Here is a 16,826-nt window from a genome sequence, read left to right as displayed (position 1 = left end):
CAAAGCAAAGCCATTACTGCTTATACTGTTTTAAAATTTCTAGCACTCAAATTGGAAAGAGTAAGAACTCCGAGTGAAATAATCTTTCTTAATTTTTCCCTATTATAAAATATGCGCTAACTTCACAGATTAGTAACACTGTTTAAATAATTACAGAAGTTATAAAAACAATGGTTACTCTGAAAAGTATTGATTCACAATTGTCAAATGAAATAGCAGTAAAGCTTATTAAGCATCTTTATTTCTTTTTTTTTTCTTTTCTTTTATTATTATTATTATTATACTTTAGGTTTTATGGTACATGTGCGCAATGTGCAGGTAAGTTACATATGTATACATGTGCCATGCTGGTGCGCTGCACCCACCAACGCGTCATCTAGCATTAGGTATATCTCCCAATGCTATCGCTCCCCCCTCCCCCCACCCCACAACAGTCCCCGAAGTGTGATGTTCCCCTTCCTGTGTCCATGTGTTCTCATTGTTCAATTCCCACCTATGAGTGAGAATATGCGGTGTTTGGTTTTTTGTTCTTGCGATAGTTTACTGAGAATGATGATTTCCAATTTCATCCATGTCCCTACAAAGGACATGAACTCATCATTTTTTATGGCTGCATAGTATTCCATGGTGTATATGTGCCACATTTTCTTAATCCAGTCTATCATTGTTGGACATTTGGGTTGGTTCCAAGTCTTTGCTATTGTGAATAATGCTGCAATAAACATACGTGTGCATGTGTCTTTATAGCAGCATGATTTATAGTCCTTTGGGTATATATCCAGTAATGGGATGGCTGGGTCAAATGGAATTTCTAGTTCTAGATCCCTGAGGAATCACCACACTGACTTCCACAAGGGTTGAACTAGTTTACAGTCCTACCAACAGTGTAAAAGTGTTCCTATTTCTCCACATCCTCTCCAGCACCTGTTGTTTCCTGACTTTTTAATGATTGCCATTCTAACTGGTGTGAGATGGTATCTCATTGTGGTTTTGATTTGCATTTCTCTGATGGCCAGTGATGGTGAGCATTTTTTCATGTGTTTTTTGGCTGCATAAATGTCTTCTTTTGAGAAGTGTCTGTTCATGTCCTTCGCCCACTTTTTGATGGGGTTGTTTGTTTTTTTCTTGTAAATTTGTTGGAGTTCATTGTAGATTCTGGATATTAGCCCTTTGTCAGATGAGTAGGTTGCGAAAATTTTCTCCCATTTTGTAGGTTGCCTGTTCACTCTGATGGTAGTTTCTTTTGCTGTGCAGAAGCTCTTGAGTTTAATTAGATCCCATTTGTCAATTTTGGCTTTTGTTGCCATTGCTTTTGGTGTTTTAGACATGAAGTCCTTGCCCATGCCTATGTCCTGAATGGTAATGCCTAGGTTTTCTTCTAGGGTTTTTATGGTTTTAGGTCTAACATTTAAGTCTTTAATCCATCTTGAATTGATTTTTGTATAAGGTATAAGGAAGGGATCCAGTTTCAGCTTTCTCCATATGGCTAGCCAGTTTTCCCAGCACCATTTATTAAATAGGGAATCCTTTCCCCATTTCTTGTTTTTCTCAGGTTTGTCAAAGATCAGATACTTGTAGATATGTGGCATTATTTCTGACGGCTCTGTTCTGTTCCATTGATCTATATCTCTGTTTTGGTACCAGTACCATGCTGTTTTGGTTACTGTAGCCTTGTAGTATAGTTTGAAGTCAGGTAGTGTGATGCCTCCAGCTTTGTTCTTTTGGCTTAGGATTGACTTGGCGATGCGGGCTCTTTTTTGGTTCCATATGAACTTTAAAGTAGTTTTTTCCAATTCTGTGAAGAAAGTCATTGGTAGCTTGATGGGGATGGCATTGAGTCTGTAAGTTACCTTGGGAAGGATGGCCATTTTCATGATATTGATTCTTCCTACCCATGAGCATGGAATGTTCTTCCATTTGTTTGTATCCTCTTTTATTTCCTTGAGCAGTGGTTTGTAGTTCTCCTTGAAGAGGTCTTTCACATCCCTTGTAAGTTGGATTCCTAGGTATTTTATTCTCTTTGAAACAATTGTGAATGGGAGTTCACTCATGATTTGGCTCTCTGTTTGTCTGTTATTGATGTATAAGAATGCTTGTGATTTTTGTACATTGATTTTGTATCCTGAGACTTTGCTGAAGTTGCCTATCAGCTTAAGGAGATTTTGGGCTGAGACAATGGGGTTTTCTAGATATACTATCATGTCATCTGCAAACAGGGACAATTTGACTTCCTCTTTTCCTAATTGAATACCCTTGATTTCCTTCTCCTGCCTAATTGCCCTGGCCAGAACTTCCAACACTATGTTGAATAGGAGTGGTGAGAGAGGGCATCGCTGTCTTGTGCCAGTTTTCAAAGGGAATGCTTCCAGTTTTTGCCCATTCAGTATGATATTGGCTGCGGGTTTGTCATAAATAGCTCTTATTATTTTGAGATACGTCCCATCAATTCCTAATTTATTGAGAGTTTTTAGCATGAAGGGTTGTTGAATTTTGTCAAAGGCCTTTTCTGCATCTATTGAGATAATCATGTGGTTTTTGTCTTTGGTTCTGTTTATATGCTGGATTACATTTATTGATTTGCATATATTGAACCAGCCTTGCATCCCAGGGATGAAGCCCACTTGATCATGGTGGATAAGCTTTTTGATGTGCTGCTGGATTCTGTTTGCCAGTATTTTATTGAGGATTTTTGCATCAATGTTCATCAAGGATATTGGTCTAAAATTCTCTTTTTTGGTTGTGTCTCTGCCAGGCTTTGGTATCAGGATGATGCTGGCCTCATAAAATGAGTTAGGGAGGATTGCCTCTTTTTCTATTGATTGAAATAGTTTCAGAAGGAATGGTACCAGCTCCTCCTTGTACCTCTGGTAGAATTAGGCTGTGAACCCATCTGGTCCTGGACTTTTTTTGGTTGGTAAGCTATTGATTATTGCCACAATTTCAGCTCCTGTTATTGGTCTATTCAGAGATTCAACTTCTTCCTGGTTTAGTCTTGGGAGGGTGTATGTGTTGAGGAATTTATCCATTTCTTCTAGATTTTCTAGTTTATTTGCATAGAGGTGTTTGTAATATTCTCTGATGGTAGTTTGTATTTCTGTGGGATCGGTGGTGATATCCCCTTTATCATTTTTTATTGCATCTATTTGATTCTTCTCTCTTTTTTTCTTTATTAATCTTGCTAGCGGTCTATCAATTTTGTTGATCCTTTCAAAAAACCAGCTCCTGGATTCATTAATTTTTTGAAGGGTTTTTTTGGTCTCTATTTCCTTCAGTTCTGCTCTGATTTTAGTTATTTCTTGCCTTCTGCTAGCTTTTGAATGTGTTTGCTCTTGCTTTTCTAGTTCTTCTAATTGTGATGTTAGGGTGTCAATTTTGGATCTTTCCTGCTTTCTCTTGTGGGCATTTAGTGCTATAAATTTCCCTCTACACACTGCTTTGAATGCATCCCAGAGATTCTGGTATGTTGTGTCTTGGTTCTCGTTGGTTTCAAAGAACATCTTTATTTCTGCCTTCATTTCGTTATGTACCCAGTAGTCATTCAGGAGCAGGTTGTTCAGTTTCCACGTAGTTGAGCGGTTTTGAGTGAGATTCTTAATCCTGAGTTCTAGCTTGATTGCACTGTGATCTGAGAGACAGTTTGTTACAATTTCTGTTCTTTTACATTTATTGAGGAGAGCTTTACTTCCAAGTATATGGTCAATTTTGGAATAGGTGTGGTGTGGTGCTGAAAAAAATGTATATTCTGTTGATTTGGGGTGGAGAGTTCTGTAGATGTCTATTAGGTCCGCTTGGTGCAGAGCTGAGTTCAATTCCTGGGTATCCTTGTTGACTTTCTGTCTCGTTGATCTGTCTAATGTTGACAGTGGGGTGTTAAAGTCTCCCATTATTAATGTGTGGGAGTCTAAGTCTCTTTGTAGGTCACTCAGGACTTGCTTTATGAATCTGGGTGCTCCTGTATTGGGTGCATATATATTTAGGATAGTTAGCTCTTCTTGTTGAATTAATCCCTTTACCATTATGTAATGGCCTTCTTTGTCTCTTTTGATCTTTGTTGGTTTAAAGTCTGTTTTATCAGAGACTAGGATTGCAACCCCTGCCTTTTTTTGTTTTCCATTTGCTTGGTAGATCTTCCTCCATCCTTTTATTTTGAGCCTATGTGTGTCTCTGCACGTGAGATGGGTTTCCTGAATACAGCACACTGATGGGTCTTGAGTCTTTATCCAATTTGCCAGTCTGTGTCTTTTAATTGGAGCATTTAGTCCATTTACATTTAAAGTTAATATTGTTATGTGTGAATTTGATCCTGTCATTATGATGTTAGCTGGATATTTTGCTCATTAGTTGATGCAGTCTCTTCCTAGTCTCGATGGTCTTTACATTTCGGTATGATTTTGCAGTGGCTGGTACTGGTTGTGCCTTTCCATGTTTAGCGCTTCCTTCAGGAGCTCTTTTAGGGCAGGCCTGGTGGTGACAAAATCTCTCAGCATTTGCTTGTCTGTAAAGTATTTTATTTCTCCTTCATTTATGAAGCTTAGTTTGGCAGGATATGAAATTCTGGGTTGAAAATTCTTTTCTTTAAGAATGTTGAATATTGGCCCCCACTCTCTTCTGGCTTGTAGGGTTTCTGCCGAGAGATCCGCTGTTAGTCTGATGGGCTTCCCTTTGATGGTAACCCGACCTTTCTCTCTGGCTGCCCTTAACATTTTTTCCTTCATTTCAACTTTGGTGAATCTGACAATTATGTGTCTTGGAGTTGCTCTTCTCGAGGAGTATCTTTGTGGCGTTCTCTGTATTTCCTGAATCTGAATGTTGGCCTGCCTTGCTAGATTGGGGAAGTTCTCCTGGATAATATCCTGCAGAGTGTTTTCCAACTTGTTTCCATTCTCCCCGTCACTTTCAGGTACACCAATCAGACGTAGATTTGGTCTTTTCACATAGTCCCACATTTCTTGGAGGCTTTGCTCGTTTCTTTTTATTTTTTTTTCTCTAAACTTCCCTTCTCGCTTCATTTCATTCATTTCATCTTCCAGGGCTGATACCCTTTCTTCCATTTGATCGCATCGGCTCCTGAGGCTTCTGCATTCTTCACGTAGTTCTCGAGCCTTGGTTTTCAGCTCCATCAGCTCCTTTAAGCACTTCTCTGTATTGGTTATTCTAGTTATACATTCTTCTAAATTTTTTTCAAAGTTTTCAACTTCTTTGCCTTTGGTTTGAATATCCTCCCGTAGCTCAGAGTAATTTGATCGTCTGAAGCCTTCTTCTCTCAGCTCGTCAAAGTCATTCTCTGTCCAGCTTTGTTCCATTGCTGGTGAGGAACTGCGTTCCTTTGGAGGAGGAGAGGTACTCTGGTTTTTAGAGTTTCCAGTTTTTCTGCTCTGTTTTTTCCCCATCTTTGTGGTTTTATCTACTTTTGGTCTTTGATGATGGTGATGTACAGATGGGTTTTTGGTGTGGATGTCCTTTCTGTTAGTTTTCCTTCTAACAGACAGAACCCTCAGCTGCAGGTCTGTTGGAGTACCTGGCCGGCCATGTGAGGTGTCAGTCTGCCCCTGCTGGGGGGTGCCTCCCAGTTAGGCTGCTCGGGGGTCAGGGGTCAGGGACCCACTTGAGGAGGCAGTCAGCCCGTTCTCAGATCTCCAGCTGCGTGCTGGGAGAACCACTGCTCTCCTCACAGCTGTCAGACAGGGACATTTAAGTCTGCAGAGGTTACTGCTGTCTTTTTGTTTGTCTGTGCCCTGCCCCCAGAGGTGGAGCCTACAGAGGCAGGCAGGCCTCCTTGAGCTGTGGTGGGCTCCACCCAGTTCAAGCTTCCCGGCTGCTTTGTTTACCTAAGCGAGCCTGGGCAATGGCGGGCGCCCCTCCCCCAGCCTCGCTGCCGACTTGCTGTTTGATCTCAGACTGCTGTGCTAGCAATCAGCGAGACTCCGTGGGCGTAGGACCCTCTGAGCCAGGTGCGGGCTATACTCTCCTGGGGCACAGTTTCCTAAGCCCGTCGGAAAAGCACAGTATTCGGGTGGGAGTGGCCCGATTTTCCAGGTGCCGTCTGTCACCCCTGGAAGGGGAACTCCCTGACCCCTTGCGCTTCCCGAGTGAGGCAATGCCTCGCCCCTGCTTCGGCTTGCGCACGGTGCGCTCACCCACTGACCTGCGCCCACTGTCTGGCACTCCCTAGTGAGATGAACACGGTACCTCAGATGGAAATGCAGAAATCACCCGTCTTCTGCGTCGCTTGTGCTGGGAGCTGTAGACCGGAGCTGTTCCTATTCGGCCATCTTGGCTCCTCCCGCATCTTTATTTCTTAAGGAAAATTTGTATTTCAAAGGTGTTGAAGTTCAGAGAAAGTCCTAATGTCTAAAAAAGTAAATTCATTGTTCTCTTTCTCCTACAGCAGAGTTTTTATTGTTGAAGTTATTACTATTATTATTTTAACAGTGATTAATTACAGTTTTTATTCCTCTGAAATATAAAAAAATAAAGTTCCATTCCATTGATTATTATCAAAATTACAAGGCAAGCTCTATGGAGGCAAGGGGACTTTGCTTATTGTGTTTATGGTTAAATCCTCAGGTCCTAGAATAGAAATTCTCACATAGTACATATTAATAAATAATTGTTGAATCAGTGAATGAATGAACTTCCACATCAGAACCTTTATTCTTCCTTTTCCTTTCCCTTCTCCCAACGAGTACCAAAAAAGTTCCCCTGATTAGCCTGTAGATGTCATTTCTGATATAAGCTTCCCTGAAAATCCGTGGTCAGTATGTAATATCTTAAATAAAGCCTGGTAGAACACTGAACCAGGTTTAGTAGGTGAACATGGATCCTCCTGAATGGCATGCATGATTATACTTCTTTCAGGTTTTTTAGTTCGCCCAAGGGTGGCCCTTGAGTTTTTAAAATGCTTCTGAATATAGAAATTTCTTTATTGCTCACCTTAGTCAACTTCAGGAAGGTCATAGCTATAGGAGGTTTTATGGTGAGCGCTCTCTGAGTGCCATATGGCGTCACCTCCCTTTGCACCCTGGGTTTTAGTAGAGGTTGTATTTATGGTTGTTTGGCTTTTACACACATCACAGATGGTGAATTGGAAGTACCTAAAGACGACGTACCTTTCTGTGCTAAACTGAGATTCCAGGTTCACCACAGATGCTCCAAGCTTCCATGGGCTAGGTAAACTAACACCGTACTGACAGCTTCACCCATCTGCTGTCCATAAGCCTCAAAGGCTGAAAGCAAATACCTCCTATGCCCAAGTTGGGTAACTGTCCCCCACCTGGATCAGCTCCTTTGAGGGAGGGGTGAGAGGGGTGGTGGTCCTCAGGATGATTCTTCTTGGGAAAGAATATTCTTCACTTCTGAGTTTTAGGATAAGGCAGGAATAGGAAAGAATAGAGGTATACAGGGTCCCTGGCTGCACAACAATGAAGCACTCTCTAGGGACAGGGAAAACAATTACAGCTAAAATCTCCTCTTCTTGAGTAGTAGGAGAGGTAATTTAAGATATTCTTCATTGCTGAGGGAAGGGGGGGAGTAGAAGAATCCCACTGCAGCAGAGTGGATTGTTTGATACCATACAGATCAATGGATTAGAATATGTTGTGGAGGCACCTCCTAAGCACACCTTTTCCACAAGAATGGGGGTAGTGGTGGAAGGAGACAATGCTACATAAGACCTTAGAACAAAGAAGACACCCAGTGCATAGAATAGTAGGTCGTCAGTTTATCAAGGAGACTGTAATAATTGCTTTTCCAAAACCCGTGCAAGTGGACCACAATAAAAAGGTAAATAAATTCTTAGTAATATTATGAAAATGCTTTGATTTCATAGACACCCGGAAAAGATCCTATGACCCCCCTTCTCCACTAGCCAGGGATTCAGAGACTAAACATTGAAATGACTTTTCTAGGAGGAAGATACAGGGTTTTGACCAGAGAGGAGCACGTAAGATACTTCTAGGGATGGTGATAACATGAAATTTCTTCTCCTGATTAATAGTTATATAGCTGTATACATTATAATCACTATTATAATATACATATATCATTTATTTTATATACACACATAAACATGATAAAGGGGAAAAAGTACTTATGGTTTTGGGCTATCTGAAAGCAGTAAATGAAACAGCTCATGGGCACTTTGCAATCCCTCTGCTTACAAGCACTATTCTCTGGCCCTGTAGATGGCTAATAACTCATACTTCCTCCCTTATTTGACAGCTTTTTATGTTGCCTGCATGAGATATAGTCCCAGGGCAAAGGGAAGAGAAGCTGCCTCCTCTCACTACTAGTGGATGCACTATTTGGCTTATCTTCTAAGCTCATCTTCAGCACATAAAAAAGAACATCCCTCATTCTGGTTGTCTGGCATTCTGGTTCAGCCCAGGCCTGTGCAATGTTGCTCCCATAAGCATCTTCATGAAGAGTATCAACCCAGTCTCACAACAAATATGTAACTAACATTAAGTAATGTGTAATAGTGCTTTGTAACGAGTAAGTCACGAAACCAATACTCACTATTATATTCCTACAAATATAACTTATGGTAGGATATTACAACATACACATCAGCTTTCAGAAAATACAGGATTCTGATGTTAAGGAAAATTTTTAAAAAAGATACTTACCTAAGGTATGGTTTCTTTTACTTTGTAGTCTTTTGTCAAAATCCATAATACTAGTAAATGTAATTAATGATATAACAGAGGTCATCAGACTTTCTCCATTAATTAAACTGATGAGACTTCTAGAAAGCCCTACATACGTTGAGGGGGAAAGGTGTTTTTTAAAGTGAGAAAAACATTAAAAATTAAACGTTAAAGAATACAATTTTCTTAGCAACTATAAGGATGGTCTTAGCTATGGATTTACTGTAAGTTAAGTTTAGACAATCATAATTGGCACTAAATTAATTATGGCCCATTCTGTTTATGTAAGTGAGATAATTAAAGTCCTCATTCCTTGCTTCAAAGCACAGAGGAAAACATGAAATTTATTATTATTTTTAATTCAGTGAGTTGTTCTATATAAATACATGCATGATAAATCAGATATATTTAAGGCAAAACAGAAAATGATGATTGAGGAATAAAGTAAATTTACAAACCAAAGCTTTATAACATGACATCCAAATAAAGCATTAAGACAATTGTTCATATAATCTAGCTAGGCTTAGAAATTATCTGACTTTCTCATTCATTCTTCCCAATGGTTTTAGAAATCAATCTCCATGAATGGAGAGTTCCTGATATTACTCACTTCCATCCAAATTTTCCTCTATTTATGATGGCATTCTAAGTTTAAACGTCTATCAGTTGTCCTTTTCCTCTGCCATTAAATGTGCATGTAGTGGTAAAACTACAACTTTGAGCATCTATAGTGATTTTCTAAAAGCCATAGGAGGAAATGTTATTATACAGTAAAAGTCCTTTCTGTGAATCAACCACTCTATAACTGCAATCACAACCTAACTACAATCAGTATGCTGATAGACGAGAAGAAACACCAGGGCTGTTCCTGTGTGGCTCAATTGCCTTGGCCATCCGATACTTCACCTGTGCCTGTATCTATGCCCTTCGCTGTAAGACTTGGCAGTGTTTCTCACCAAAAAGATCTAGTTTGTTTTTTTATGAGACTCGATGAGAGCAGAAAATTTCTGCCTCCTCTCTGACTCCTGCCACCACCATGGCAGCATTCCTCTGTAGGAATATAAGAGATACATGAAGGAAACAGATCTTCCCAAATGAGGCCATTCTGGATCACTTAGCGCCCCCAATGTCCACCAGCTGATTACAGATTCCTTAGTGAACCTAGCAAGATCAGTAGAACCCAGCCCATATCATCAGAACTGCTGGATTCATGAGAAATAATAAATAATTGTTGTTTAAGACACCACACTTGGAGTTGTTTATTACTCAGCAAAACCTAACTGATATTATTGTATAATTATTCCATTTTAGAAAATGGAAGTATGGCAAAATGTAAATATTCAGAAATACTTAGTAGATATAAGGGCATAGGAGGAGTCAAAGGACACGAAAAGCTCAAGCCAATGTGAACGTACTTATGTATTCTGACAGTCCTGGGCAAATTTTTCATGTATATATATATGAAAAAATATATATATGCACATAAACACGTACACACACATACACATATATACATATATCTAAATCTTATAAATCTTGCTTTGTCAACTCAGGAACAATGCTGCCAAGAAGAAATTACTTTTAAAAATTTCTTCTGGAAAGATACAGGGAGGAAACAAAATTCTGAAAGTAATGGCAAGATGGACAAAATTTATGAAAATAACCTTGCAAGGTACTCTTCATAAATTAAGTTCAATAGCAGCAGAGTAGAAAATCAGTGGAATACTAGATTACCAGAAAACGAAGTTAGACAAGAGTGAAATCAGCTCTCAGGTATCATAAGAGTCTCTCAAATACAGAGGAGAAAAGGGCTGGCACTGACAGTCACAAGGAGGCAAGATGTGTGCTGAGAGTAGGGGGAGGAAGACAAGAATCCAGGGTTGGGTGGTGGATGTTGGCATCTTCTTCTAAAGTGTCATCTCACTCTCTTAATGTCCTTTGTCTTGAAGGCTCAGCTCTCATTTATTCATATATTTACACTTGATGTGTCTCCCCTACTCTATTTCTACCTGCCTCAGATAGCTATTTCCCCTTTAATTGGCTAGAAAGTGAAATTAAAATTGAAAAGAGTATGCGTGTTGTGTGTGTGCAAATGTGTGCATGGGTTGCCATATTAATATTCTATTTTAAAGCAATTTTTCTAGTTCTCATTATTAAAAAGTGATGAAGGGGGACAATAAAGTTATTGTTTTTCTTGCATGAGGCTTTTTTTTTTTTTGCTTTTCTGGGCTAAATTGAGTTGGTATTTTACTTTTAAATATAGATAGATTTTTCTTAAAATAGTATACACTCAAAACACTGTGTGATTGTTGATTTTACCATTTTTTGACTTTTTAGGCTTTCGGTCTTGATGATGACAATGACTCCAAAAGCAAAATATTTTTAAAATGGCATTGTCCTAATGATTCTTTACATAGGAAAACAAATATTGGGCAACAGAAATGTCACCACAGTGTATATGCAATATTTAATGTCCTAGAACTGTTCTGTTGGCTCAAGGTAGAAGTATGTATAAAGTCAAGGGTTCTAAACTAATCCCCTCCCCATCACTGGCATTTCTTCTGCCCTAAGCATGACCTCCAGAATCTCTGCTTATTCCTCAACCCCCAATCCCTCACTACCTGACTTCTCATAGTGAAAATCTACCAAAAGCAAAAGATCTTAAAACAAATACAAGTTCATTATGAAATTATAAATATAGAAAAAGAGAACAATATACCTACCAAGGTCTCTTATAGCAGCTGCGGTTAGCATGGGATCTGAACTCACAAGGATAGCTGAAAATAATAACCATGGGGTGGGCTTCAAAAGTAATTTATTTACAGATGCCAGATGCCAAAGAACTAAGATATAATTAACCAAAAAGCCAGGAATTGTAATTACAAGTATCTGCAAAGAAATTTTACAATTAGAAAAATCAGACTGCTTTTGTAGTCCATTTTAAGAAGAATATAATCAGGATTATTGGAGATACTGAATCAACCAACACCAACAGTACCCACCAGCAGACACAGGAGTGGGGCCATCTAGCTCATGCTGCTTCAGCTGACTTCCACTTGACCAAAGATGCAGGAGATGGCTTGGCAGAGCTCAGCTGAGACAACCCAAACCCCTTTTATGTTTGTTCTTTTTTATTTCATCTTTTTGTCATTTGTCTGAACTCCATGTGTCTGGATTTGGCTTAAAAGTATAAATTATTCTAACAAATTATTTGCTTCTAATGCAGTTTAGGTAATGGCCTGTATTTACAAAACTGTTTTGATTACTTTGAAAGAAACATACACCCTACTTATGATCTGGAGTGTTTTTTCTTGAGGTCTTTCCCTGATACAGTTCAAATCTCACATATTAAAAAACTTACGATTTTTGAATTAAAGTTTAGCTGCTTCTGTGTTTTCTTCTCTTTTATTCTCTTAGATATGAATGTAGGAAGCTCTAGAACATAGGTATTTAAAACATGACTTTTCTTAGCAATTTCCTTTTACTGGAGCTAATACACTTTCTCATAGCACTCTTGTAGCATTTCCGAGTTAAAATTATATCTGGTATGAAGTTATGTGAGTCAGATTTTCAGAATTACTATTTTCTTTCATAATTTTTCCCCTGGGTCTTTGATATGCTAGGCAATTGCCAAGATATGGCTTATTCACTAAATTATGAAGCTGAATTTATTACTCCCATACCCTTTTCTTTCTTCTTTGTTCCCTATTTTGGAAAAAAAAATTTAAAAATTTGAAAATAGATAATATGTGGTTCATGAATGAATGATATTACCAAAAAAGAATGCTTACCTGCCAAAATAACTTTTGAAGCATGTATGTATCCATGTCAAATGCAGTAGTAAAGAAAATTACTGGTGTAAATATACGAAAAAATAAGTCTGGACTCATCCATTGTATGGCGTTTGCGTATCTGTGGACCTAATATTATACAAATATATCATCTTCTCATTTATTCATCACTATTAGAATAGAATACATGCTAGGCACTTCTAAATCTAACAGTAGAGAAAGACAATTTTTAAAAGATATATCACACAAAGGAGTAAGTGATCATATCAAATTCTAGAAACTACAAATAACTGGCCATGGCTTATGTAGAAGATATGTGTGGAAGAATAGAAGGGATAGAGACTGGAAAGTTAATGCAATTCATGCAATAACTAATTAACAATGTTTAACATGAGATATTTAGTGGAAATGTGTAACTCCTATTATAGGTATCCATTCAACATTCACTTACCAGGGAAACACTGAGTGCCTACTGTGTTAGGTAATATCTTTGCATTTGGGAGATAATTCTCCATGCGTCTTTTGTGTTTCTCCATGGTTTATGCATACAGGCATTGATTGTTTTTCTTCCAGACTATCTTTTCGTGAATGTTGGTATGGCTTAGAAGGCAGAGCAAGTGTCGTCCTCCAGAGCAAATGACAGGTTTACTTTACTGTCTAGTGTAATAAAGATAGTATCTCCCTCAGAGACATTTATTACATTTAAAGAACAGATATAGGAAGTACATGGACATGGGTACTAAAGAATATGCAGCAGATTTTCAGGCAATCAAGACGAAGAAAGAAGTTTCAGGTAGGTGGATAATCATGCACAAAATTCACAAAGGAGTAAGTGATTGTACCAAATTCTAAAAACTACAAATAATTGGCTATGGCTTACACAGAAGATGCGTGTGGAAGAACAGGCAAGAGAGCAAATGAGCTTACTACCCATTATAGAGGATTCGGGTTCTCTAAGCTTACATTTCTTCTCCTGTGGCCAGATATATAACCCAATGTAGGTGCAGATTTCACCTGGCCTTCTTTGCTTCTTTGGGATTATGGTTCAGGAAACAGGCACAAGAAAGTGTTAACTCTGGTTATTGCTATTGCTGTGGATAATAAAACCCTTTTTCTCTGGTCCAGGAGTCCCATCTCTTTTGCTGGGATCATGAAACTGGCAGGCTAGCTTATTAGCTGGCAAGTAGAGAAAAATCTTAGACCCTTCATGGATCTTAACATTGGTCGCTTCCTTTGCAGGAGTTGCTGACAAATAGTAAAGCTGATAGAAGTACTTCAAATTGCATCTGTGTCAAAATCGTATGATTATAAAACCTGTTTATGACATGTAAAGTAGTAAACTGCTTCTGGTTCTTACATGAATACATGTTTTGTATAATATTTTTAACATCAATGACTAAATTTGTTTGGTAAAGTCAATCATTTCAGACAAGTTCTCACATCCATTCTGATTGACTAGAGCAGATATTGGCAAATTACGGCCCCTTGGCCAAATCTGCACACTTAAGAGACTAGTTTCTCTTCTAACAGAAACCCTTTAAAACAGTCTTCATTGAGGAAATAGATTAGTTCAATATTATAATATTTTTGCTACTCAAGTCCTGTACCAGCAGTACAAAGTCTCCCTGAGCTCCTATGTCATTAGCCATTTTTTTCCAAGCTTTTAAAATCTGTTTAACATTCCTTGGCCACTAATACTTTCAGTAGCTGTATGTACTCAGTAGCTGTATGTACTCAGCTTTTGCAGATCTCAGCTAGATCTCAGCTTTTGCAGGCCTGGCTCCTTTTTCTACATACCTGATCTGATGCTTGCCACATCACAATCATCTATCAACTGGCAGAACAGTGAGGGGATGAATAATTTTTGCAAATTTTAAATGCCATCTCTGCATTTATATAATTCTCAAATAAATAGTGTAAAATACTCATTTACAATACACACCTGTGAAGATGTAAAGCTTAATACTTCAAAACTGCATCCAAGTAAAAATAATATCACAGGGACAGGAATTGGAAAGTCTTCCAAGTGCCGGTTCAAAAATGCTGCAAAAAATATGTTGTTACTGAAAGGCAATGAGATATCTCATTTATAGAACTTTAATGTGACATGATTTCTTAAAATTGTGAACAATGTCTTACAGTTTCACTACTTGTTTTCTCTTTTCGTGAGTTTAAAATCCTCCCTCACACTTATTAGCACACAGAATCAGTGTAACTGTTAATCTACGGGGTTACTGTTTTACCTCTCCTATGATGTACCTCATTCTCATCTCCTTAGATACTTAACAAACATTACTAGCAATTATTGGCTCTTGGGTTACTATTGAAATATTTGTAGTAGTTTTGTACACATTATAAATCAGAGATTAGTTTCTTTAGCAATCCTGCAATAAAAGGTTAGTAAGTAAACTTTAATGAAATCTTCTGGTTCAGGAACAATGAGAAACTAGACCAACTTAAAAAACTAGTTGTGGAATAGTGGGTTTTTTTGCAACTGGTTCATTTTCCTCCTGTTTTCACTCATTCTGGCACAATCTGACACCATCGTCCTTCTTGTAAGGCTGAGCCTGAGAATGCAAAGCAGAGAGGCAGGACCAAAATTGCGGTGAATCCGCAATGGGTCTCCAGGTGCAGTCTCTGAAACTGGAGGATATAGGGAGAAAGGGCTCTCCGATGCAGAGATAATGGGGAAGCTCTTGGCATGGTTGGCTGCAGGTATGTGATCCCAGAGGAGCAGGAGTCAAATAGGATATGCCGACTTTTAATTCAAGGAACACTTTTCTGAAACACTTTGCCACAGTGAAGGAAATAAGGAATTGTACTCTCAGAGATTTTGGGAAAAGATGCATGGGTCTTGGAAGATAATTACTCAAAATATGCAGGGAAGGAATAAAAGTGAAGGGCATTTTTCTTACAGAACATCATTTGTCATATTTATTTGATTAAGACATTGAAGATTTATATCATAAGGATCTAGTTTGAAGCATTAAGAAGAATAAGACATCGGTTTGAAAAGAGGAATATGAATTCTGCTAAAATTAAAGCAAGAACAAACATCAAATTTATGTTGACACTTGGGTGGAAGAATGGTGACTTAATTGATGCTTTATGAAAAGTTTATATATGTTTAGAGACAATGCTCCAAAGAGAACAGTTTACAAATGAATAATTAGTTTTAAGAAGGGATAAGTAATGTTGAAGAAGAAGCCCACAGTGGCAGATCATCCACATCAGTTTGTGAGAAAAAAATTAATCTAGTTCATGGCCTAATTGAAGAAAACCAACAATTAACAGCAGAAATGACAGCCAACACCATAGACATTTCAGTTGGTTCACCTTACACAATTCTGACTGGAAAAGTTCAGCAAACTTTACACCTGAGAGGTACAAAAACCATTGCACCCAGATCAGCTACAGACAAGAGCAGAGCTTTCAATGGACATTTTAAAGAAATGGGCTCATGATCTTGAAGCATTTCATTGAAAACTTGTAACAGGAGATGAAACCTGTCTTTACCAGTGCGATCCTGAAGACAAAGCACAATTAAAGCAATGGTTACCAAGATATAGAAGTAGTTCAGTCAAACTACAAGTGGACTGGTTGAGAACAAAGGTCATGGCAACAGCTTTTGGATGCTCAAGGCATTTTGCTTGCTGACTTTCTGTAGTGCCAAAGAATGGTAACATCTGTTTATTATGAGAGTGTGTTGAAAAACTCAGCCAAAGCTTTAGCAGAAAAATGCCGGAGAAAGCTTCACCAGAGAGTTCTTCACCACAGCAATGCTCCTGCTTGTCCCTCTCATCAAACAAGGGCAATTTTGTGAGAGTTTTGATGGAAATCACTAGGCATTCACCCTATAGTCCCAGTTTGGCACTTTCTCACTTTTTTTTTCCTAATCTTAATAATTTTTTAAGGGCAGTACATTGTTCTTCAGTTAATAATGAAAAAAAAACTGCATTGATGTGGTTAAATTCCCAGAACTCTCAGTTCTTTAGGATGGACTACATAGGTGGTATCATCCCTTACAAAAGTGTCTTGAACTCGATCAAGCTAACGTTTAGAAATATAGTTTATATTTTTATCTTTTAATTCCATTTTTCCACAAATTTTTGAAGTCTCCTTGAATATCCACCCTTTATAGAGGGGAAAAATTCTTGTGACTATTCATGTTAACTTAAATTAATGCTGACTTAATTTTCTATTTTATAAATATACACAAACATAAAAATTGATACAAATTTTGTTTATAGCCCTTAACAAACAAATTTGTGAAATAAATGCATTCAGAAACAAACTAAATCAACATTAATGGAATGGATGCTACTGTTTTACCAAGGCGTAAACATGGTACTGGCTGCTATGGAAAGAGTTACAGTCATGTGCCTTG

General features: G+C 38.2%; 1 protein-coding gene across 2 annotated transcripts in view; it reads right to left on the bottom strand.

Annotated features, from left to right (window-relative positions):
• The window catches only part of SLC9C1 (solute carrier family 9 member C1), a 171,138-nt gene that overhangs the window by 143,210 nt on the left and 11,102 nt on the right, over positions 1-16,826 (bottom strand). For both annotated transcript variants that reach the window (XM_054551527.2, XM_054551525.2), the window contains 4 exons: positions 14,382-14,482; positions 12,440-12,568; positions 11,372-11,537; positions 8,628-8,756 (listed from right to left, as the gene is read on the bottom strand). In XM_054551527.2, coding sequence (XP_054407502.2) covers positions 8,628-8,756; positions 11,372-11,537; positions 12,440-12,568; positions 14,382-14,482 — 525 coding nt within the window. The remainder of the gene's footprint in view (positions 1-8,627; positions 8,757-11,371; positions 11,538-12,439; positions 12,569-14,381; positions 14,483-16,826) is intronic.

The sequence above is a fragment of the Pongo abelii genome, chromosome 2, assembly GCF_028885655.2.
Source record: "Pongo abelii isolate AG06213 chromosome 2, NHGRI_mPonAbe1-v2.0_pri, whole genome shotgun sequence".
Taxonomy (NCBI): domain Eukaryota; kingdom Metazoa; phylum Chordata; class Mammalia; order Primates; family Hominidae; genus Pongo; species Pongo abelii.
Note: the sequence above shows the minus strand (reverse complement) of the source record. Positions and strands in the feature narration are given on the sequence as shown.